The 25,749-nt window shown below is 43.5% G+C and overlaps 1 protein-coding gene across 1 annotated transcript in view; it reads left to right on the forward strand.

Annotated features, from left to right (window-relative positions):
• The window catches only part of NECTIN3 (nectin cell adhesion molecule 3), an 87,337-nt gene that overhangs the window by 57,237 nt on the left and 4,351 nt on the right, over positions 1-25,749 (forward strand). Inside the window, exons 2-5 of the mRNA XM_066572388.1 lie at positions 1,433-1,774; positions 6,163-6,459; positions 7,553-7,670; positions 12,440-12,591. Of these exons, the coding sequence (XP_066428485.1) occupies positions 1,433-1,774; positions 6,163-6,459; positions 7,553-7,670; positions 12,440-12,591 (909 nt within the window). The remainder of the gene's footprint in view (positions 1-1,432; positions 1,775-6,162; positions 6,460-7,552; positions 7,671-12,439; positions 12,592-25,749) is intronic.

Below are 25,749 nucleotides of genomic sequence, written 5' to 3' on the forward strand. Positions count from 1 at the left end.
GCGTATTATGCATAGGGTTGCCACTCGGCCGGTAATTCACCGACCTGGCCGGTATTTTTCCCGCCAGGTTGGTGCCGGTATTTTTTTTTACCGGCCCTATTACAGGCCAATATTTTGGTCAGACTGCCGTGTCCTCCGCGGGAATTAAGAACACATCTGCCACATGCAGCAGATGTTTTCTTCATCCCCACGGGGAATAAAGAATTTCCTACTGCAGCTGTTACAGATGACATCTGTGGTAGAGGATCCAGCTGCCGGCACCCCTTAATTGTTTTCCAGGGAAGGGATTTAAATATAAGCCCTTCCCTGAAAAACAACCCAAACTGGTGTAAAAAATAAAAAAAATCATATTCACCTTTCTTCAGCTGCCGGGGCTGTCCTCTGCACTGAAGTTCTTTTAACAGCCGGGGAATTAAAATTGCCACCTGCTGAAAGAGCTGCTTCTGATTGGCAGCTGCGGTAGGGAATTCTTTATTCCCTGCAGGGATGAAGAAGACATCTGCCGCATGTGGCAGATTTGTTCTTCATTCCCGCGGGGGACATCATTACTACAGTGGGAGGTCACCATTACTCCAGGAGGCCGCTGTGGGATGTCACCATTACCACAGTGGGCTGCTTTGGGATGTCACAATTAATACTCGGGCTGCTGTGGGATGTCACTATAACTACAGGAGGCCACTGTGGAATGTCACCATTACTACAGGAGCTGCTGTGGGGGTGTCATTATTAACGCTGAGACCGCTCTGTGGGTTGTCACACTAAATGTCATCTACTTGCGAGAACATGCTGGCCTGGATAGCGCGCATGCGCACAGCCGCTGGACGGGATCCAACTGATAAAGGAGAAAAAAAATGCTGCGATAAGTCGCGCCCCAAGATACGCCCCTTTTTCTTACCATGGCTGGTATTTTTTCATGACAAAGGTGGCAACCCTAATTACACATGTCATGTACGGCGGAGGAATATGCAGTGAATGGAGTCAATAAAAGTACATGGATTTTCATTAGTCCGTTCACATTAGCGTGTAAACACTGTGTGAAAAAGATCGCAACATGCTCTATTACACTGTGTATCACACAGGAATAGCCCTATATTTTTCTATGGGTAGTGTATGCAATGCTGTCCATGCACTATATGTTGTGCATGTGCCACGTTTTTACGCAAGGCTGCTTAGAGACAATTAAAGGAAAGTTTTAAAAAAAAAAAAAAAGGAAGAAACCTGGAAGCCAGTGTGTGACCGCGTTTCTCAATTAATTTTAGTGAGGAAAACGGCTCTAAATGAAAAGCTTTAATAGTATAGATTTTACACCACTGATCTTAAGCCCATAAAAGTCTGTTCTGCATACTTACTGTAATCAAAAGTAAGACAGTGGGTAACTTCACGGCGCATATTAAAAAAAATCCTAACTGCATGCTCTCTGTTCTTTTTATAGGTTCATTTGCCGGTCCAGTGCATGTGGATTCACATGTAACCGCAGTATGGGGGAAGAACATTACTTTGAAGTGTTTAATTGGGGTCAACGAAACAATAACCCAAATCTCATGGGAGAAAGTCACAGGCAAAAGTGCTCAGACCATAGCTGTTCAGCATCCGATCTATGGAACATCTTTTCAAGAATTATATCAGAATAGAACATCTTTCAAAAATACATCACTCCATGATGCAACAATTGTTATAAATAATGTAGACTTTCCTGATGCTGGGGAATACATATGCAAAGCAGTTACATTTCCACTTGGAAATGTGCAGTCATCAACTACTGTGACAGTACTTGGTAAGTATGTACAGGATTACTTGTGATACTATAAGATGTTAATTGTAACACTTATGTCATATTCTTCTCCTGTATGTTATTGATTTTGAAAATACAATAAAAGTGTGTAAATCAAAAAACAAAATCTGCGGAAAAGACTGCTAACATCAATGTCTGATAGAAAACAAATCTACATGCACTAAAACTATGAAACAAAGAAACAACTGTATGCAGGACTAAAGTAGTCTTAAAAGTGCTAATATGCATGATCAGTGAAGCTGCATATGGTAGCCAATGAGTGGCAGATCACATGGCCATATTCCCGCGGCATAAAGACCCCTGGCCGGCCAATATAGCGTCGGGCGCTTTTATGTCGGGCCGAAAAGATAGTCCTGGAACTATCTTCCCAGACGAAATACATCGGCTGCTGCATTGACTCCTATGGGAGCCAATGAAAGTGGTTGGAGAACCGCTAAATTCCATTACTCCTTCTCTCCTCCCCTCCGGCTGCTTGCAATGAGATAGGGCGGGATGGGGGCGAAGCAAAGCACTGCCCGCCCCTCCCCCTCCCATTGCTGGGGAGGGTAGGGGGGCTTAGCTCCACCCCTGCCTCCTCCCATTACAAACAGCTGGAGAGGAGGAGAGAGAAGGTGAGCAGGGGAGGGAAGGGGCAATGACATGGCAGCCTCGGTGTATATACGCCAGGGCCCATGCCGTCTGAATGGGCGCACAAACGTTAGATTTGTGCACCCGTTCACGTGTTTTTATGCTTCAGATCGTAGCGTATATCGGCCGATGTACGCTCGGGTAAAAGAGCCCTAAGGCTGGTTTCAAATGAGTATATGAATCCATATTACGTATGTGTTTCAAAACACATTACATCCGTATGTCATCAGTTTTTGCATCCATATTTGCCTCCATAGTTTTACTTTTTTCAATTAGGCAATACTGATCTCTATTAGCCCAAAAGAGAAGAATAAAAAGGAAAGTACGCAAAAAATAGATCTTGCTTTGTTATTGAAAAACGGCCGTGAAAAACACAGCCATATGATTAGCCCTATAGATTTACAGTAGCTACATATTATGGTCCCCTCAAAACGAATCTAATACAGGGCAGAAAATCTGAAATAAGCTATTTTTATTGCGAAGAGACCACTACACGTGGCCTTGCCCTTTTTAACTAGCCATATGGCTCTGGAAGTCAGATAAATAGTAAAATGAAACAGGATAAAATAAATAGATAACTACTTCAAGTGCTTGTAAAACAAATATCCAAAATAGATTGAATTACTTACTCCAGAGAGAAGACCTTGGGAACCAACAGGTCTCCTCTATATCCAGGTACACAGATTGAAATGTAAGGTCTTTGGTTTCAATACCTTTCTTTACTTGACAGGCAAGGTCTATTGGTTTGTATTCATTTACAGGACTATAATTTGATTTGCTGTCCTTAAACTAGGCCAGTGCCCGGCATAGGCTGAGTGCCGGATTAACTATTAGGCAAATAAGGCACGTGCCTTGGGGCCAGCAAAAAATCCAGGCCACAAATAAATAAAGTTTAAAAAAAAATTGATATTTTCAGGTGATGACAAGACTTGGAATCTCCATGTCTCGCTCTGTCAGTGCCACTCTCTCTTAGTGCAAATCTAGACATTGTTCAGGTGCGCTTGTCCGTAAATCGAGAAAGAATTGTCACTTAAACCAAAGTATAACTGAGGATTACGCTTTTATACCAAGGTAAATACACGAATTCTATTAAATTATTTAGTTTATCCTATTCAGCTGTTGTGTTTTCAACCAATTTTATTTTTAACCAAATTCAATTCTGCAAGTAACCAATGCTATTGATTCGCCAGGCAGCTTGTGGCAGGCCCTTCTGGTCTACAAGTTTTACTTATAACCAATTTTTTTTACAATTTTCATACAAAATTAGGTTACTTAATTCTTGCAATGATCCAATAAAAAAAAATCACTGCCAAAACTGACTGGGCCAGAAGCATTTGAACACACATACAGCCGACAGTTTCCTTTTCTTCAAACACATTTAATCTACATAATGCGAGTCTAGTATTTTTTTTTTTATGTTACAGTAGATCACAAGAAGTCTTTTTGCTTTGTTCGTTAACTCAGTCCCACTCTGCGGTGTGTATTTACAGCACAGTAACTTCTCAGAATGCCATCTGCAACCAGGCTTCTGCTGCAACAGCTGCAACTAGCTTTCAACCTAGCCATTTAACCTCTTCGGTGCCACATTGAAGAGCAATTGTAGCATCTAAGGGGCCTTTCACACAAACTGAATATTCTGCAACAGTGTTGATGAATATGACCTCCTGCTGAATATTCAGCACCAGAAGCAGCACTGCTAATGTGCAGATTTTTGTGCAGAATTGAAAATGGCAGAATCCTGCCAAGAATTCTGCATCAAAATCAGCAGTTAGCAGTGCAGATTTTGGTCCAAAATTCAGTTTCAGAATAATCCATTCTGTGTGAAAGGTTCCTATTGGAGTTTAAAATTGCAAGGGTGCTCTCTCGCTTAGTTCCCTTGGTGCACTGGGATGCCATGGCAGCAAGGAGCCTAACAAAGGCCCCTGGAGTACTGTATGCCGTGCATGTGGGCCTAATTAGGCTGCCTGTCAATAGACTGCCAACAGGCAGGTATAATACACCACACTACAAAAGTAGTGCAGTATATTATGTAAGTGATCAAAGAACCATATGTCCAAAAAAAAAAGATCCTTATAAGGGTTCCTGCACACAGGCGGATTTGAGATTTGCGGGATCCTGGGTCGGCGGCTGCCTCCAGATTCCGGTGCAAATACTGCCCATAGCCTCCTATGGAGAACCGCAGCTTCCTGCACATGAGCGGAAATCAGCTGCGATTTCCGCTCGCGTCAGGAAAATTGCAGTATGCTCCATTTCTATGTTGTTTCCGCCTGGATGGCTTCCCATGAAGTTAAATGAAGACGTCCATCCCACGGCCCTTCCGCAATCCTCATTGTGGAAAGGCCGCTGGATCCTTGCCATTGCCTAGCGACGGCGTGGCATTATCTGTACTGCGCATGCGCGACAGCCGACACTTCCACAGTACAGATAGAAGAATCTGGACAGGTAAGCAGGGTCACCGGCCAGGGCTGCCGGATCTGGCCCTGTTGTGTGCAGGAGGCCTTACTGGAAAAACTACATATTTTTGTACCCCTATATCCACAATGATCCATACTATGAAACAAATACATTATTTATTCCATACAGTGAGCAGTGTAAAAAAATGATCAACTACAAAGTAATCCAAAAGCCATATGGACTTCCAAAATGGTAAAAATTACAGTTTGTTTCACCATGAAAAAGTTCTAATAGGCTCTGTCAAAAGAAGATGTAAATGGTAGTACAGAAACAATACAAAAAAATGTGTGTGTACAGATATATAATGAAAAAATAGCTTCCTTTTTTATTGTGCCGTAGAACATAAAACTATAAATTTGGTCGTACCATAATCAAAGCATGACAAAGAATATAGCTGATATGTTTATATCACACGGTTATGGCTGTAAAGACAATGGCTGTATGGTTTTTTTTTCATTCCCCAAGAAAGAGTTGTAAGTTAGAGGTTGTTCAGCTGTAAACTATTGATGATCTATCCTCAGGACGAATAGTGGGTCAGCGGGAGTCCACTGCATCAGGCTGGTGCACCACTGGACAGAGCTGATTTCTGCCAAAAGTGGTCAACTCTCCTCCCTCAGCAGTGTCTCCATGGAGAATCCGCAGCGGGGCCCTCCTGCCCCGCGGACATGAGGGCTGAAAATAGAATAAACTCACCAGCTGCGGGCCGTGCGTGTCTTCCCTTCTTCGCGGCTGGATCTTCTTTCTTCGGCCCGGCGGATGTGCTCGGCACGCCGGCTGCGTGCCACGCGCATGCGCCGGGCACATCCGCCTGGCCGAAGCAAGAGGATCCGGCTGGGAAGAAGGGAAGACACGCATGGCCCGCAGCAGGTGAGTATATTGTGATTTTAGGTCTCCCGCGGATCCAGACGGCTTCCATAGGCTTCAATAGAAGCCTGCAGGAGCCCCGCACCAAATAGAGCATGGTCCGGATTTTTTCCTGCACGCGGATCCGCGTCTGCAGGGAAAAATGACATCCGTAGGTATTTAACTACCTGCGGGTGTCTAATGCATCCCTATGGGGCACGGATCCGCGTGCAGGAAAAACGCTGCGGATTTTAAATTAGAATTTGCAAGTGGACATGAGGCCTACTAGTGTAATTTGTGCGGAATATCCAACGCTACCAACACTTGGTTAAGAGAACACAGAACTGTTTGACTTCTGAAATCAAAGGTATTTCTATTTTCCTATCAGCTGCTATTATTCCGTTTTGTATTTTTATAACTGAGTTATATTAATTTGTTTTTTTTAGTCGAACCTATTGTGAGTATAACAAAAGGACCCCGCCCATTAATGGATGGTGCAAATGAAACTATAGCAGCCACCTGCACAGCTGCTACAGGAAAACCTGCTGCCGATATATATTGGGAAGAGTCCCTTGGGAGAGCAGAGGCTACCTTCGCAACATTTGCAAATAAAACGGTGACCGTCATAAGCCAATACAAGCTCATCCCAACCAGATTTGCAAGGAGGCGAAACATAACATGCATTGTGAAGCACCCTGCTTTGGAAAGTGATATTAGGTATCCATTTACATTGGATATACAATGTGAGTTCAATCATCAGCTTTCTGTTGGTAAAACACGACTTCTCTTTTATGCATTTGTTTAGCCACCTAATGAAATGTGAAAACCTGATATTGCAACGGTCAGTTACAATTTTTTTTTACAAATATTCATGGACACTTTACTAGAGTAATGTAAGTACTTTAGTTTCATACATATAGCAACAGTCCTGAGGATCTGCTGTAAGGGACTACATAAATGAGAACCCCTCAACTCGCATGTTGTTTCATAGATGCAGGAGCAATTCCTGCTGTTGCTGGTAGTTTTTGTTAAGCTGCTGAAACATAGAGGAAGCAATGTAAAGGCAATTGCCTAACATCACTGTTTCCTTTTATCTTAAGATGTATGGCAGATTGAGGCTGAGATAGTGAAATATTCGGACAGTGAAAGGTGAACATTTGCCGTGCACTCTGTAATCAGGTGTTGTTGAACAAATGACTACCTATGTAAGAAAGCTGGTACCACGACTTCCTTACTAGGATAAACACTAAAGGAGATTAAAGAAGTGAGCATTCCTTCAGGCTTTTCTGGAGTCAGACAAAATGTATAAATGGAAAAAGCTTGTACACAGATGCTATATTTATACATTCCTGAGTGTGTTGCTGCACTGCTCATCTTTCCATGTGTATTGCCCTAATTCTAGCTATGCTCTTACAGCAGCAGATGTTGGAACCAGCCTGCAGTTGTAAATATACTCCTGTGTTTTGTACTTTTATACCCTCCATGAAGTGAGGATGATTTATTGGTTAGGTTTAGAAATTCTCCAGACACCTAATCTGTTACAAAAGTGATTCTGGTGCAGATTGTCCATTATTACACTCTGAACACATTGTACGGTTTTTACATGCAAAAACTATCAGCCAAACATGCCAATATCAATGAGCTCAGCCAATGATCTCACGTGTATAGAGTCCTGCTTACTGCCCCCTTGCAGTTAATAGTGAGGAAAAGAGGGATCTGGCAAATTAAATTCACTGCCAGGGGGATCTAGCAGCTGCGTTTTTTGCCTCTACTCAAAAACATAGAGAGTTCTGAGTAAGGACCTAAAAAAGTAAAGATTTTCTTTCTCTATTGTAGATGCTCCTGAAGTTTCAGTCACTGGTTATGATGGCAATTGGTTTGTTGGCAGAAAAAATGTCCAACTAAAGTGTAATGCTGATGCTAATCCACCTCCCACCGAGATAAAATGGACAAGGTAAACTCATTTCCATTCAGTTGTAATGCTTTGTTTGGTACATTATGTGCTTGGCAGAAGGTATACTAGCTAACTGTGCCATGATACATTGCTACTTGCAGGCAAAAACATAATAATATAGTAACCCAGTATGTAAGGCCACAAAAAGACATATGTCCATCCAGTTCAGCCTATTAATGTTGATCCAGAGGAAGGCAAAAAAAAAACCAATGAAACAACACAGGCAGAGCCATTCCCCTAAGACTAAAGGGAGTGCAGAACATTATATACAGCGCAATTTAAGAATAAAAAGACCTGTAGACAAAGTTTAGCCACTTGCCACCCAAGCCAGTTTTGGCCAATGTAACAAAGCCCAATCTTTCAAATCTGACATGTTTCACTTTATGTGGTAATACCTTTGGAATTCTATTACTTATTCAAGTTATTCTGTTATGGTTTTTCATGAATCTTTCAAAATTTGACATTTTCTGCTTGCAATACATATTTAACTATTTTTCATAGTATGACTATAACATTTACCACATATCCACATTATGTCAGCATAATTTTTTACTTTCACTTTCATTTTTCCCAGATGTTACAAGGTTTATAATTATAGCAGTAATTTTTCAAATTTGGGACAACATTCCTAAACTCAGTTTTATCAGGGACCAGTTGAGTTTTGAAGTGCATTTGAGGGCCCTTTCTATTAGAAAATCTCTATTAGGCCTTGTTCACACGTGCGCTGTTTTAGCGCAGTATAGATGCGCAAAAAATTGTGTTAATGGGCAGCTGCTCCAGGAGGAAAGAGGGAAGAAGGCCACCAGGCTTCAGGATTTCCCCATAGCAGGAAGAGAGAGAGCTATGGGGGATTAACTCATAGCCCCGCTCTCTCTCTCTCCCTGCTCTGGGGATCCCCGAAGGACATCCTTATGGTGCACAGGGAGTGGGCAGGGCTAGACAGGGGACAGGCTATAGGGATTCCCCATAGCAAAAATAAAGGGGGAGGTGCTAGAGGGGTGAGGCTAGAAGGTGGATCCCTCTAGCTCTGCCCCCTCTTCCCACACTCTCGGGGAAGCCCTGTAACCCTGCCGCCCCCCACCCTCTCTCTCCCTGTTATAGGGAAATCCCTTGGGGAGAGAGGTGTAGGGAGTCCCCTACTGCCCCCTGTTGCTGGGAAATTTTGCCCAGCAGCGGGGCTGGAGGAATACCCTGCTGCTTAGAGCAGGACATTTAAAACGTGCTACGCAGAAGCACATTTTAAATGTTGCATTGTAAATTCCTGAAAGTCCCTGTGGGGATTATGGGAACCCTCGGGGACTCCCCTCATCCCCGCAGGGACTAACTGGAGTTTACAGTGGGACATTTAAAATTTGCTTCTGGGGTATTCCTTCGGTCAGCAGAAATCTTCTTTCCCGCACAGGAGTTTCCATAGACTCCTGCTCCCGTAGGAGTCAATGGAAACTTCCTGTGCAGCTCACACCAAAGATAGGTCAGGTCCTATCTTTTCTCACAACACAAAACTTAGATGCGGGCATTGTAGCCACGCCTGTCCTATCTTTAATTGGTGCGTGTTCTATCTTTGATTGAAAGCATCACTGGCGCTCAGACATATCATGAACAAAATTACAATATTTCCGCAATTTTCTCGTTGGGAAATAGCAATTGCCAGTGTGAAAGCGGCTAAGAAAGTCACCATGATTCACAGGAATTAAAGCAAACTAGAGGTGAAATTTAAACATTTCAAATTTTTTTTGCAGATTTTCAATTTTAAATTAGTTTTTTCTGTATCACAGCTGGAGTTATCAGAGAAACAAATTGCTATATTTATTATAATGAATCTGCAATTTTTAGAAATATCCCACATGTGGCCCTAGTGTGCAGCCTGACTCAAACACTAGCCTTAGAGATAAAGGAGCATCTTGTGGATTTCAGTCTCCTATTTACATTTTCCAAGCACTATGTCAAGTATGTTCACATGGCGAAATTTGACACAAAGTGTTTTTTGCATGGATTCCACCTCTAAAACCACAACAATTATAGTCTAAGGGCGCAAATCTCTGCCATGGATTCGCACACACTTAGCTCTGTGAATGGGCTAAATCTGAGTGCAGAATTTTCTACGTAATTCTTGATCTGCGCAGAATCGCAATGGCAATTCCGCACACTGATTTTACCCTTTGACAGTATTAAATCCTCCTGCAAATTCATGGCAAAATATGCAGATGAAATATGCAGGTTAGCCGCAGGTTTTAAATGTGGAATCCATGTGGTCAAATCCGCCTTGGATTCTGCCCTGTGAACATACCCTTTACTGTGTGTGTAATGATTGTACATACACATCTTCCTCCCTGACAGGCTGTGAAGAGGGGGAGATAGTGTAAACTTTCATAAAAGTTTTTTTTATATTTACGATTAAACTTTACTGTGACTTGTCACTGCAATCACTAATGCTCACTGATAAGTCCTTGTGGGTCTCTGGGCAAGCTGTGTGATCTGAGCTCTCTTGGAGTAGCCGGATCACAGATCTATATGCAGGGGAGCACTGCATGAGCTTGAGGTGCAGGGGGAGGGCAGAGCAGTGCCTTCTTACTGTGATCTCTATGACTAGCTGTCACAGCCATCACATGCCTGGAGACCATGCTGATTGTTCTCCAGAGAAAGCTCTGTGATCTGAGCTGTCATTAGACTGTCAGATCATGGAACTCCTGCACAGGGGGAGGGAGGTGGAAAGGGTTTGGGGGATTCTTTGCAGGGACATTTTAAGAAGCCTCTGCAGAGATAGAGAAGATCTGCCTGGACTTTAATTGTTTTGTGGGCTGTCCTGAAGTGGTTAAATAGTGTCTTTATCTTTAAAATGATGAATCCCGTAAAAGCAATACAATTTGTGTCCCAAATGTATCACCAATTTGCTCTCTCTAGCCTGTGCTAATAAACCGCAATAAAATATGCCCTGCAGCCAACAGAGGCAAATGTGCATATTCAATGTTTCTTATTGTAGTAATTCATTAGGGAGCGCATCACACAGTGTTATGAATAATGTCCTCATCTGTGCTGTATACAAAGCACGGAATAACTATACAGTAGTCGGGAAGCAACAGCACACTGAATCTCCAGGCGTCTGTGAAGTCCTGCTATGTCACTTTTTTGATGTTCAGTGTTTTTTTTAATATTTAGGTAATGTAGTTTCTCAAAGTGTAGTGTTTTAAAAACGTAGCTCCATCATATTATGGAATATGCCACCAATTGCTATATAGATGGACTACTGTAGTAGTGGTGGCTGTTGCTCTTGGGAATTCTCAATCTTAAAAGAGAAGCTACAATAACCATTGATGGCAGTCTGACTACTGGGACCCCTACCAATCACAAGAACAGGAGTCCTTTGTCCCACCATCTCAATGGAATGGCTGTTACACTTGACCACTCCATTCAACTCTATGGGAATGCCTGAGATAGCCCAGTGCTGTGCACTGCTATCTCCAGGAGTCCTATAAAACAGAATGAAAGGGTAGCAGTCATGCATACTTGCTGCACTATTTTAATGGGGGGATACTGGACCACCATTTTAGCAATTGTTGGGACTCTCAGAAGTGGGAATTCTTCCGATCAGATACTTATTCCCTATTATGTGGAGAAGGGGATAAATATTCCTTCTGGGAAAACCCCTTCAAGACATTCCTGTGGCTTTTTTTTACCTATGTGTTACAAAAAAATGCAGGTAAAAAAAAAAAAAACAAGGCGGAATATGTGTTTTTAACAATTAGTATTTGGGAGGTATTTTTTAGTTTGTTTTTTTTGTTCAGGTGTTTTATATGCCATGTATAGAAGCATATACAACAAAACAAAGACGCCAAAAACCTGCATGCCTAATATTTCCCTATTGACTCACAGTTAACATCTGTAAAATGCAGCCAAAAGCGGCACTAAAAATGATGGCCTTTTTCATAAAAACTCTTTGTGAAACCACCGTAATATGGCAATTGCTAAAATACTCATAATTCTAACCAATTATGCTATTTTATAAGCCACCTACATAAATATGATTTCACTGTGAGACCTATGAAGGACTGCCAGAACCCATCAGACATCCACAGCAGCAATCTTGTTTCACCTAGGCTGCCTGTCCACGGGCGTCTTTGTATTGCGTTGCTATGGAAAGCTCAGCCCCCTCTGTCCACAAGCGGAGAATCATAGCGATTCTCTGCTCGTGGGCGGCAAACCGTAGCATGCTGCGAATTGCCATGATTCTTCGCGGTGAGCCTATCTGTCAGATAGGCTCACCGCGGAGATCCATCAGCTGGCTTCTGCTCCCGGCGGCAGAGATCCACCGGAGGTTATCGGAACGCCAGTGGACAGGCAGCCTAAGATGAGTGGTACCAGAGTTGTCTGACAGTAATTCTCCCTATATAGGAATCACATTCGGATGGTCACATTCAAAGGGATGGGGGTCATGCCCTTCCACTGAAGCAGCTTCCATATGGTAGTTATCTCATGTTTATCTTTAGCTTTACTCCATCTTGCTTGTAAAATAATAAGGTCCATTTTATAATCTTTCTGGTTGTCTGCTACTAACTTCTGGGAACCTGTATTTAAAAATGAATGCTAATGCAGACTTATTCCTTTTTTTTAGTTTACAATGACTGCCACATAAACAATTATAGTTCATGCATTTACAGGAATTACAATATTCTAAACCATGAAGAAAATAATAACCTTTTTAACATATACTAAATGTGGGCTTTTTCATACAGTACCCTAATTCAACTTGTTTGTAATTTCTATTAATACAGGTTAGATGGATTGTGGCCTGACGGGTTATTATCTGTCAATAATACACTACTTTTCAAGTACCCTCTAACGCACAATGTTTCTGGGATATATATGTGCAGAGTGGCCAATGCTCTTGGTTACAAAAGTGACCAAAAGATCATCACTATTTTAGGTGAGTTCTTTGGGATTGTTAATGTATGTGGTCTACTGTTCCTCTTCTTATTCCTTGGTTTTGATGCACAGTATTTGGAGGGGCACCAAAATATTGAATACACTCTATTAACCCAATTTCAGTTTGCCATATATAACCACCCTATAATTTTCTTTAGTAAAATTAGTTTTAGAAAAAAAATTTCTGCACAAGGCAGTCCACATTGCAGTCTTCATTGTGTAAATGGTTGTAGGTAAATTTATGCATAATAATAATAACCATAATCTTGTAGAAGCATTTTACAATTTAAGTTAGTTTTAAAAGTTGAAGAGTTTTTTTTTTTCATTTTTTTTATATGCAGCTACTTTTAAAATTTTGCTGGTTACCACTGGAAACTGTGTGGTTTACATCCAGGCAGGTGACCTAACAGCCAAGGTTGGGCATGCATATTAAACAGAAACACTCAGAATTGGCTGGCACTTTAGTGCGCATGAGAGCATCCCGACTGGCTGAAAAGGTCAATTTAGGTGATTTTCTGCCAACCATCAGCATCTTTCCTTGGTAAGAACAACCGTGACGTACTAACCAGTCTTGCAACACCTATCTGCCGTGTTGGCTATTTTTACTTGTCGTTGGATGCTGTCATTGAAAACTCACTCATGCTAAGCAACATCAATGGAAGCCCAGACTAGACTACACATCATAGGATAGATCAATCCGTTATATTTTCTAAATTGTCATTTTAACTTATATCACTGTCATCCAACAGGACTACCTTCATAGACCAACCAGACCACAAAGACTATTGGATACTGTTGGGTAGAACGTTGCATTGTTTTCCCTCTATGACAGATTAATCAACATGGCGTGCATAATAGTAGTAGCCAGCTCACCTTAGCTATGAATAACCGTATTTTCACATCACGCTTCATATTGCCTTGCGGCTTATGTCTGAATTGCTGAAAATAGTAAACAGAACCTTGGACTTTAGCCCATAGGCTGCCATTGTTCAAATTGAAACCAATAAGGCTAACCTTCCTGTCTATTATTTGTGCTAGTTAGAATAGCGTAGTTGATCACGCTATTCTGGCCAACACAAATGCCGAAAAGAAAGGGATACCTCAAACAGAAACCCTATGGTTCCATCCAAGGATTCATCTGGATGCTGTTTTCAGTGACCAAGCATGCTGTGAACACACCCTAACAGTGTTCAAGCCCCCAATGTATGTTTCATCTGTTTATTAGATTATAAGTGTAACGTACAATAGAAAAACAAAATTATAATTGTATATTATTAAGGCAAGACCATGAATTTCACGTCAAGGAGTGTACCAAGTAGCTTTTACGGTCCGTACGTAGTGCTTTTTTCAGTGTCCCCCTAAGATCCTTCTGGAACAATAACAGCATGTAAACAACAACTGAAGAACTGTTGAATTTGAATTCCCAAACATATCCTTTGGTAAGGAGATATAGAATTACCTCTTATACTGGAACTCACTTGCCAAAATGTATATTCACGAAGTGAATTGTGCTTTACAACTGATAAAACCCAATATCATAACAACAACAGAGTGAAATAAAAATAATATAGGTAAGAGGAAAGTAACAAAAGGAAGCAACAAAGGGGAAAGAAAAAGTGTGGGGGGGGGGCTTAAGGGGGAAAAAAGATATATAATAATGGTGAAAGAAGGATAGCCTGGTATAATTTGTGTCAGGAAAATGTTATCAATTTTTGATAGGATCCAGGTGGGAGGTTCCTCCCATAGGATTAGGTCTTCTATCGGGGGTGGGGGGGTTGTAGCTGGTCGGTCCCACAGTTGGCCTTTAAAAAGGAGGACAGTTGGAGGTATTACAACCAGGATATTTTACGGCTGTGGCAGATAGCTTGAAGGGTATGGAATGAGGGTGCAGAAGCACTGGCAGCTGAGTATCCTCTGGCTGCTGCCAGCACAATAATGTATTTATATGCAGCCCGGGAAAGGGGAATGCTGGATTGTGAAAGAGGGGAGCCAGTGCACCTACTCAGATAGGAAGGTCAGCTTGTCCCACATGTCTATGCATGTGGAGGTGAGATTCATATGATGAACATAACAATGTCTGTTTTGGGGGAATATCCACAGCAGGGTATGGATATGAGGCCAAATCAGGGCTGCCTCCAGGTCAACCCACTGCTTAGATTGGCAGGAGAACTGCCAGTCAAGTAGTCTGGTCAGAATCGCAGCTGTATAGTACAACTTAAGGTCGGGCATACCCACCCCTCCGCAGGACTTATGGCACATCAAGGTCCGAAAATTAATTTGTCTGTTTAATCCTCCCCACACAAACCTACAAAACCCCCCTGAAGCAGCTTAGAGAATTGGGATGGAATTGTTATTCAAAGCGTTTGGAAAAGGTAGAGAAAGTGCGGTACCACATCCATTTTTAAGACCCTTATTCGGCCAAACCAAGATAAATGCTTCTTTGAGCAGTTATTCAAATCCCTAGTCGTCCTTTCCAAGTCTGCAATGTATAAACAAGAAGGTGCAATGAGTGTTATGTTTGGGCTAAATCTGGCAACTACAAGTTTTTCTTTTTACATTTTAGGATCCCTTCAGTGCTTGATATTTTTATTGTCAGGCCAAAGGCACACAAGTGTATTTTCAGTCCTTGTGCTGTCTGAGTCTATCACTAAAGAGTTGGACAGCACACTGACTCATAGTAGTCAGTATACAAAAATACACATCAGCTTTTCACACAGCCACACAGATTGCATGAAAAAAGTGGCATGTACTACTCTGATCTGTTTTGTGGACTAGAGTCACCTATTCAAGTCAATGGAGATGCAAATAAAAGTTCACAGTACTTAAATGCCACCTTGTGTGTAGTCTGTGTACTGTCTATTTCACTAGCCCATTCATAGGAAATGCAGAAAAAAAGAACTGGGGCTGTTTCATTTTTTTTGCAGACCCGAAAAATAATTGAAATACTGGAGAAAAAAAAAAATGGACACACCACTGCAGAACCGTATACATATAGCATAAGGAACTGCACACATTTGAGAAAACGTTTGTTTTTGCTGATGCAACGCTCTCAAGTTTCCATACGCTTCTGTGCCTTTGGCCTTAGAGTAACAATAAATTCCCCCCTTGATTTTTCATTTGGTTGCATTAAAGGAAAACTTTTCTTTTCCTGAAATTTGCTTCATAACAACAGACTGCTGTCACTTTGTTAACAACAGAACTTTAAATGTCAAGTGGTGAATTTACTTTTAATAAGTGATTACTGTAAAGGAGCATTTTAGGTCAGATTATATGGTAGAAGATCTGTTGTGTTGTAGCTCCGTTATATAATGAATTACCTATTTGAAGACTGTGCAAGCTCTTCCATTTGGTACATATTGGGTTCTTGCATAGGACAACAATTGTCTTGTAACTTTTTTCTAGTGCTGTAGTTCATGAAGAAGCACAGCAGCTGTCTGTAACGGTTAGTGCAGTCTGAAGATGACTGCACTGGCTGTTGTTGGTTAGTTTGATGCAGGCTGCAACTATTTATTGCGGTCCCAAAATGGGATGTAGATATGTAGAGATGAAGTTATTAGTGCTAGGTTATTCAAACAGAAAAGAAGAGGAGTGTAAGGAAACTTACATAGTATTTGCTTAGCTGACTGCTCAGGTACTGTGTCAAAATAATTACTGAAAAAATTCCACTTTAGAAAGCACTTAGTGTACTCAATTAAAAGCTTAGCAACTACTGATCATTGGAAATCAGGACTATCCTTGTTGCCTGGATCTACGCATTAATATGACCACCTCCTACTTTTGACATTGGAAGCACATAGCCTGTGAAAGAAGTGACTAGTTGTGGGCTTGTTGGGTATATAACGTGTACAATAGGCTGTCTGTTCACATATCACTTTGTTGTCATGGGTAAAAGGGGTGATTGATCAGAGTTGCAAAAAGGGATGATTACTGGCTTTCTGACCAAGGGCAGGCAGTATTTCTCAAACAGCGCAGTTTGTGAACTCTTTGCATGCTGCTGTGATGAAAGTGTATAGTGAGTGAATAAATGGCACAAGTGGGAATAACCGATATGGAGACTGCTGAGAACTACGTGCCACTGATGTGAGAGCTGAACATCGGCTATGAAGGTGTGCAAAGGCAGACTGATACACTACAGTAAAGCAACTCGCCATGAAAATGAACGAGTGCGCTACCAGACGTGAGTCTAAATCAGCAGTTCAACAAACTCTACTGCATATGGGACTCCAAAGGAGACGGATTGTCACTGTATTGATGCAAACAAAGATGCATCGGAAGAAAAGGCTTGAATTTTCACAGCAGTAACCGCATTGGACCACTTCTGATTGGCAAAAGGTTGCCTTCTCCAATGAGTCATGTTTTCTGCTTCATCATATGAATGGATGTTGGCATGTCAAGCGCGAAACATCATTAAAAACACTTTAAAGAATAGTTGTATTTGAATTGCGGTATTCCAAGATCCATAACCTTTTTAATTTTCCAGGACCCAGATTTTTCCTGCACGAAATTCCTGTGCCGACCTTAGAATAGACTGCCATAAAAACGCATCAGCCTAACTTAAGGCCTCGTAGTGGATGCCGTAAAAACCTGTACTTCTATAGACCGTATTATAAGCTACAGACCATAAGTAAAGTCAGGAGGATGAGCTGTGTGATCATCAGTAACTGTAATAGAAGTGTCTGTGTCTTCCTATAGGCTGTTCCTGTGGTAGGGTCCACATAACAGCATCACACAGACTGAGAAATCCACTATAAACGGAGCATAAAAACTTAAGAAAATCTGAGCTGGTCAGAACTGAGATCATATGACCATCTGAGGATAAATAGCCTAGGAGATTCAGATTGAAAGGAATAACTAACCTAGGTAATACTAGCTCACAGGGGAATAGCTACATAATGAATGAAAAAAATCGCATGATTGGGAATTGGTGAGAAAGAAATCTGTGATCTATAAACCGTGTCAAAAATCGGAAAAGCTTTAAACTTTATACTTGACCTGGATATTGAGTGGATATCTGACAGTGAACTCCCACAACACATGGCTGCAGATTTATAAAAGCTGTCTAAGGCCTCATGTCCACGGGGAAAATCAGGCCCGCTACGGATTCTCCATGGAGAATCCGCAGCGGGTCCCTCCCGCCCCGCGGACATGAGGGCTGAAAATAGAATATACTCACCTGCTGCGGGCCGTGCGTGTCTTCCCTTCTTCCCGGCCGGATCTTCTTTCTTCGGCCCGGTGGATGTGCTCGGCACGCCAGCTACGTGCCGCGCACATGCGCCAGGCACATCCGCCAGGCCGAAGCAGGAAGATCCGGCCGGGAAGAAGGGAAGACACGCACGGCCCGCAGCAGGTGAGTATATTCTGATTTTAGGTCTCCCGCGGATCCGGACGGCTTCCATAGGCTTCAACAGAAGCCTGCGGGAGCCGTTCGCGCGGGAGACCCGCACCAAATGAAGCATGGTCTGTATTTTTTCCTGCATGCGGATCCGCGTCTGCAGGGAAAAATGACATCCGCAGGTATTTAACTACCTGCGGGTGTCTAATGCATCCCTATGGGGCGCAGATCTGCGTGCGGGAAAAACGCTGCAGATTTTAAATTACAATGGAGAATCCGCATCAGGTCCCTCCTGCCCCGCGGACATGAGGGCTGAAAATAGAATATACTCACCTGCTGCGGGCCGTGCGTGTCTTCCCTTCTTCCCGGCCGGATCTTTTTTCTTCAGCCCGGCGGATGAGCCGGGCACATCCGCCGGGCCGAAGCAAGAAGATCCGGCCGGGAAGAAGGGATGACACGCACGGCCCGCAGCAGGTGAGTATATTCTGATTTTAGGTCAATAGAAACCTGCGGGAGCGCCGCACCAAATGGAGCATGGTCCGGATTTTTCCTGCACGCGGATCCACGTCTGCAGGGAAAAATGACATCCGCAGGTATTTAACTACCTGCGGGTGTCTAATGCATCCCTATGGGGCGCGGATCCGCATGCAGAAAAAACGCGGATTTTAACTTACAATTTGTAAGTGGAAATGAGGCCTAAGGGTATGTTCACAAGGTGGAATTCACCACAGAATTTTCCCCCTCAAAAAACCTTGTCAAAACCAGTGGCATTCTGACATGGAATTTGCCCTGTTTAAGTATGAGGAGTGGACAGATTACACCTGCTGTTACAGTGCATACATCTAACACCAGCACTGATATCTGTGTGTGGAAACAATCATCTCCAGTAATGGCTGTAAAAGAAATGCAGCAGAGGTATTTGGAATGTTCCTAATAGGAAATGGTCCTAGATGGAAATAACTTAATATATTTTCATACTTTGTTAGATCTAGTTGAGTGCTTCATTTTTAGATTAAATTAGCTGCACACTGACACATGGATATTAGTGAATATGCCACTGTCTCCTAACCGTCTATATTATTCATGATAGTCTTGTAAGGCAATCCCTCATGTTCTTAAATTACTGTGCAGTCTAATAGCATTAACTATGGAATACTGTAATATGAATATTACAGTCATAGGCCTTTCACCGAGCCAGCCAGCAACCTACTGTACAGTAATGAGGAGCAAAAACCCTAAAACAGCTGTCTGTCGATGGTTGCCTTTTCCTTCTGGAGAAGACTCTGGCTTTGGTTTATATTCCCAGTCATTGTTACGAGACTTGTAGGAATGTTGCCTTCTAATAGGTGTAGAGGCTTTGTTGCATCTCCCATTTGCACTTGATGCTATAAAATACAGCACATGATTTTACCTATTGATTTTCAGACTCTTAGGCCTCATGTCCACAGGGAAAATCAGGCCCGCTACGAATTCTTCATGGAGAATCCGTAGCGGGTCCCTCCTGCCCTGCGGACATGAGGCATTAAAATAACAATTACTCACCTTCTCCGCACGCTCCGGATCTTCCCTTCTTCGCGGCTTGATCTTCTGTCCGTTGCGGCCAGATCTTCTTTCTTTGGCCCAGCAGATGTGCTCGGCACGCTGGCTGCGTGCCGCGCACATCCGCCTGGCCGAAGAAAGAAGATCCGGCCGCGAAGAAGGAAGATCAGGCCGCGAAGAAAGGAAAATCTGCATCGCCTGGAGCAGGTGAGTGTAATTCAGGCACGGGTCTCCCGCGGACCCGGACGGCTTCCATGGGCTTCAATAGAAGCCTGCGGGAGCCGTCCCCGCGGGAGACCCGCACTTAAATGGAGCATGTCCATTTTTTTTCATGCTCCATGATTTTTTTAATTCACTTTTATTGACCATCCGCGGGTATTTATCTACCCGCGGGTGGTCAATGCATTCCTATGGGGTGCGGATCCGCGTGCGGGTGAAGAGTTAAAATCCACTGCGGATTTTAATCCTTCTTTTGCCAGTGGACATGAGGCCTAAAAATAAGAATAAACTTACCTCTCGCCCGCTCCGGATCTTCCCCTCGCCGCGGCTTCATCTTCTCTCCGTCGCGGCCGGATCTTCTTTCTTCGGCTCGGCGGATGCGCAGGGCACGTCGGTTACGTGCCCCGCGCATGCGCCGGCCTGAAGAAAAAAGATCCGGCCGCGACGGAGAGAAGATGAAGCCGCGGCGAAGGGAAGATCCGGAGCAGGTGAGTAAATTCCGATTTTGGTCTCCCAAAGACCCGCACGAAAATGGAGCATGGTCCAGATTTTTTCATGCTCCATTTTTTTAAAAATCACTTTTATTGACCATCCGCGGGTATTTATCTACCCGCGGGTGGTCAATGCATCCCTATGGGATGCGGATCAGCGGGCAGGATTTTAATTCTTCTCTTGCCCGTGGACATGAGGCCTTAGGGTGGTTTCTCATCTGCGTTGGGGATTCCGCTTTTCTGCTCTGTTCAGGGGGCAGGTATGGAAAATCTCCATGGCCAAACGGTTCCATCCAAAGAATAGTGCCAGATGGACCCAATTGACTATAATATGGTCCCCCCCACTTCCCGCCTAGCTGCCTGATGCAGATGTGAGACTGGCCTTTTATTTTCAAATGCAATGATTGTTTAGTAAATATGAACATGTTCAAAATTCAGGGGCATTAGATGGATGTTTGTGAAAATTAAAATTCACTTAAGGCCGAATGCACACTTGGGCCTTAAGAGAATGCACACTCCAGATCCCATAGCAAATACAGCCCCATAGGACATGCATTGAAAAATGCAATTCCATGCCCACAAGTGGAATTCAATTGCAATATTCGGCTTGCGGGTTGGAAATCGCGGCATGTCCTATTTCAGTGCGAACCTTGCAGAGGCTCACACGGTCTCGTCATCGCTAACGTGCCAACTCAACACTGCGTATGTGCGGCTGTGCGCCAGCCGGCACATCCACAGCCCAGAGTGAAGACGTCGGACAGGTAAGCCGGAGATCTCCGCAGGGCACAGGGTGGCATCCTGCTGCGAGAATCTCTTAGTCGGAATCTGACCCAGCCGTCTGCATTCAGCCTTCATCTATCAGTTCACTTTTGCACCTTAGTGGATTAATAAGTTTAGTATATTCAGACTAAGGTGAATTGTTATGCCTTTTTCATTCTATTAATGAAAGGTGAGGTCTAAGGGTACGTTCATAAGCCACGATCCGAAGCGTTTGTCCCCTCTAAAATACCATTCAAATTAGACAGAATAGTGCTGTAGGTTGCAGCCAAATCCACAGATGCGGAATTCCACACCAAAATCCACAGGTCTGATTGTGAATTTTGATGTGGAATTTCAGGTAGGTTTTAAACCATTTTTAATTGCACCAAAAAATCTGCAGGTAGCCTGCAGATTTTTGTGCGCAATTTAATGCGGCCTGCAGTGCGTTGTGTGGCCTATTCCTTCCTGTGTGAATGGTCCCTGAGAGACCTTCATCACATGTGATGAATATTCTGCACCAAAATTCGCCCTGCTAACTAGATTTTGAAGTGGAATTGCTGGCAGGATTCTGCTATTTTCAATTCCATACTAAAATCCACACATTAGTAGTATGGATTTGAGGGCTGAATGTTCCACCGGAAAGCATATTCCAGCCTGTGTGAAAGGTCACAGAAATTTGTGGATAAGCCATGTTTTACAACGGATTTAGCCTTTATGAATGGGCAAAATCTGTTTGCAGATCTGCATTAAGAAGTGATATGTCTTTTTTTCACAATGCAGGTTGCAAATCCGAAGGGGGGAAAAAAATCTGGATTCTTATTCAAATATTAGGGCATGGAGTTTTCCATGGAATGTGCACCAAAATCCGCAGTGTGAACACACCCTTAATCATAATTTATGTCTTGAGGTTTCAGATTTGGTTTTGCATTCGAAAATAACTAAATAGATATTTTAGAATCTTATTGTACTTGTATAAGGCCGCCTGCAGACCCGAGTGTCTGCAGAGAGCAGCATGGCACTCACCTTCTTCCACAGCTCCGGCTCTTTGATGTGCCGGCTGCCGGGCAGCCGACGCATGCGCAGACCGGAGCCGGGGAGTGAGATTTCTGTGCGGGGCTCTGCAAGCTCCGCACAGAAATAGAGCATGCCGCGATTTGTTTGACGCGCGAGATTTCGCGCAGCCGAATCGCAGCCGTCTGCCTAGGATTGCGTTTGTTAACGCAATCCTATGGTAGCTTCCACGGGCGGAATTTCCGCCCGTCTGCAGGCGGCCTTACTGTTTTAAATCTCTTGGCAAATAATATGGAGCAAAGGTTATCATTAGTAGAAATGTGTACATTACATGTATTACGCTATACCAGCTTTTTTCTCAGTCCATGTGATGTCAAAGGAAAGGGACAAGTTTAGATTATTGAAAATAGTCATACAGTGCTCAAATTTTGATACCACCATTCAGTGTCTACGTTTGCCATGCAGTCAGTACCCTGCACCATTACATATATTCCCACATGGTACATAAAGAAATTTTAAAAAATCCATACTGCACTCCAATGATTCATTTAGGCTGCATTCACACTTCTGTTAGGGCTGTAATCTCTCTGTTCCATTTTTGGAGAAAAGAAATGGAAATAAGCATTTCCTTTTGTTGCCCATTGGTTTTAATGGGTTTTTAAAAATATGGAAAGCTTTCAGTTTGCTTACATTTTGTTAGCTTTCTGCTTTTTAATAGAACAAATAAGGCAGTCTGCACTGAAAAACAACAGCATTCATAAAGGATAGCACAAAGGGAGTCAATGATGTCCAAAAAATCCATTGTGACTCATCTTATGTTTGCCGAAGACCACCTGGATGTTCCACAGTGCTTCTGGGAAACGTTCTATGGATGGATGAGAAAAAGATGAAACATTATAGCACAAATACATAATGCTCTTTGAAGTGAAAAAAGAGCATTGCATACCAAAACCTCATCTCAACTGGGACCCATGGTGGAGGGAGCCAACATGCTTTGAGCTGCTTTGCTGTCTCAGGGCTTGAACACCTTGCAATCATTGAAAGAACAATGAATTTTAAGGTGTATCAAAACATGTAAGGGCAGCAGTCAACAAGGCAATAACAGAAAAGTGCTTAAAGGGGTTGTCTCGCGAAACCAAGTGGGGTTATACACTTCTGTATGGCCATATTAATGCACTTTGTAATATACATCGTGCATTAAATATGAGCCATACAGAAGTTATTCACTTACCTGCTCCGTTGCTAGCGTCCTCGTCTCCATGGTTCCGTCTAAATTCGCTGGCAGCTTGCTTTTTTAGACGCGCTTGCCCAGTCCGTTCTTCTCCTTTCAGCACGAGCCGCTTCAGTGTGCTCCCCACTACAGCTCTTCTGCGCATGCGCAGACGAGCTGTCACTGCTCGGGAGCGCGCTGGAGCGGCCATTCTGTACCATCCTCTGTTAGAGGAAGGTGCAGAGCCGCCGAGCTGTCCCAAGAAGCCGCCCAGCTGTCCCGCCGTCCTGCCGTCCTGGTAAGTGATGGGCCGGGGGGGCTGCTGCTGCTCCGGGGGGGGGCTGCCGCTGTGATGGGGGGGCTGCCGCTGCGATGGGGGGGCTGTCGCTGTGCGGGGGGGGGGCTGTCGCTGCGATGGGGGGACTGTCGCTGCGATGGGGCTGTCGCTGTGCCGGGGGGGCTGCCGCTGTGATGGGGGGGCTGTCGCTGCGATGGGGGGGTTGTCGCTGTGCTGGGGGGGGCTGCCACTGCGATGGGGGGACTGTCGCTGCGCCGGGGGGGCTGTCGCTGCGATGGGGGGACTGTCGCTGTGATGGGGGGGCTGCCGCTGTGCCGGGGGGGGGCTGCCGCTGGGCCGGGGGGAGGCTGCCGCTGTGATGGGGGGGCTGTCGCTGCGATGGGGGGGCTGTCGCTGTGCCGGGGGGGCTGTCGCTGCGATGGGGGGACTGTCGCTGTGATGGGGGGGCTGTCGCTGTGCCGGGGGGGGCTGCCGCTGTGATGGGGGGGCTGCCGCTGTGCCGGGGGGGGGGGCTGCGCCGGTTACCTGCTGCCTGGCGGTGGGTGACTGGTCGGCCGTGTTCAATCCAGGGGTCCGGTCGGCGGCTGCGGGGCGTCTGGTTGTCAGGGAGACACAGCTGGTAGCGTCTCGGGAGCGCGCACGTCGGGCTACAGCAAGCGATGGGAAAAGAGCCGGCGGCCATCTTGGGAAAATTTTTATAAGTTGCTGAAACGCTGGAACTGTAAGTACAAACCAGCTAGAAAAGTCATTTACAGGGGGGCTTAGTAATGTATGCTTAATTAGGGGGACTGGGCAAAAAAAAAAATTCACTGCTTCCTCAAGACAACCCCTTTAAGTAAATCAGCTAAAGAATGGTTATTAAAGAAGCTTGGTGTTTTGTAGTTGCTGAATCGGAGTGCTCACCTTAACCATGACCTGTAGACATCAGAAATATTGATATACTGCAAGAGGTTTGCAGGAAGCAATGGTCCAAAATTTCTCCTCGCACATTATGCAAATCTTTGGGGTATGCTGGGTTTGTAGTTTTCCCAAAATCACGGCTTTACAGAAAAATGACTTTGTTGTGTATGTCACTCTTTCCATTTTTTTAAAGGTTGGAAAGTATGTGTAAAACAGTTCAGTGAAAGAGAAAAGCAAATAATTCAAGTGTACCTTATGTGAATAGCTATCGTATAATTGCTTTATGTTGCTTTCTTATATTGTTCCTTCCATGGTAACCAGGACTCCAGGGCAATGATGTAAAGTACAAAAGTGACTTGAAAAAGGACCTCTCGTGCCACTGGGGCAGGCTGTATAGCTTTGTAGCAGGGCCCTGTTGAACCCAGTAATGTCTGTCTTTTGTCTCTTCTCTCATATGGCTCTTCTTAGATTCATCTCCCAGCACTGTGAATCAAGTGTGTAAAGTGTGCAGTCCTCATTGGCAGCTCACTGTCAATGAAGTCTGACATCACCCATTGAGTGATGCAGGCCACCCACTTGACAGATTCACAGGGCCAAGAGCCTAATCTAAGAAGAGCTGATGATGGAAAATGGGACTGAAAATAAACAAAAGAAAGATGATATTACAATCAGTGGGACTACAGCTGCAGCGGCCCCGCTGACATGAGGACATGACAGGTCTTATTTAATTGACCATAGCTCTGAGTCTTGCTGCTCTTATACTGTGAAAATAAAAATTAAAAAATTTAATCAGTTTGCTCATTTTAATGAATTGGGTCAACAGTCACATCTGTTACTAATGTTACTTGCTTTTCATAATCTTTTATACAATGGGGCAGATTTACTAATATAATACTAATATATTTAAACAGTGTAAACAGAGACTTGGCAGTCTGAAAATGTACCAAGTTTATTACAGTGAATTGAGCTGCATATTGAATATGTGCCATCTTTAACTAATTCTGTCAAACTTTACTTCACCTATTGATTCTTCATGGCAATATTTTGCAGCACAATTGTGGTATGTGTTGTCACACTTTTAGTCTCACCTTTTTTTTGCTAAGTCATGCCTACTTGTCAAATGAGGCACAAAAAGTGCCTAAAACACATAATAAACATGGTACACTACACGTATGCCAGTTTTTAGCACAAATTGAGCTGGAATTCTGCTTTTTAACTTAGCAAATCTCCCCCATCATAATTGTTTTAACTATACTAATTTGCTCCTGACTTTTATGTTTGATAATGATGATGGATACAAAATGTTTCGCAAAAGCTACTTTCTAAATGGTTTTAATGCACAGAACCAGTCAATAGCACTGTTAGAAAGGTGTATTAGGTAAATTTACATTGAGTGTTTT

Source organism: Eleutherodactylus coqui, chromosome 1 (assembly GCF_035609145.1).
Source record: "Eleutherodactylus coqui strain aEleCoq1 chromosome 1, aEleCoq1.hap1, whole genome shotgun sequence".
Lineage (NCBI taxonomy): Eukaryota > Metazoa > Chordata > Amphibia > Anura > Eleutherodactylidae > Eleutherodactylus > Eleutherodactylus coqui.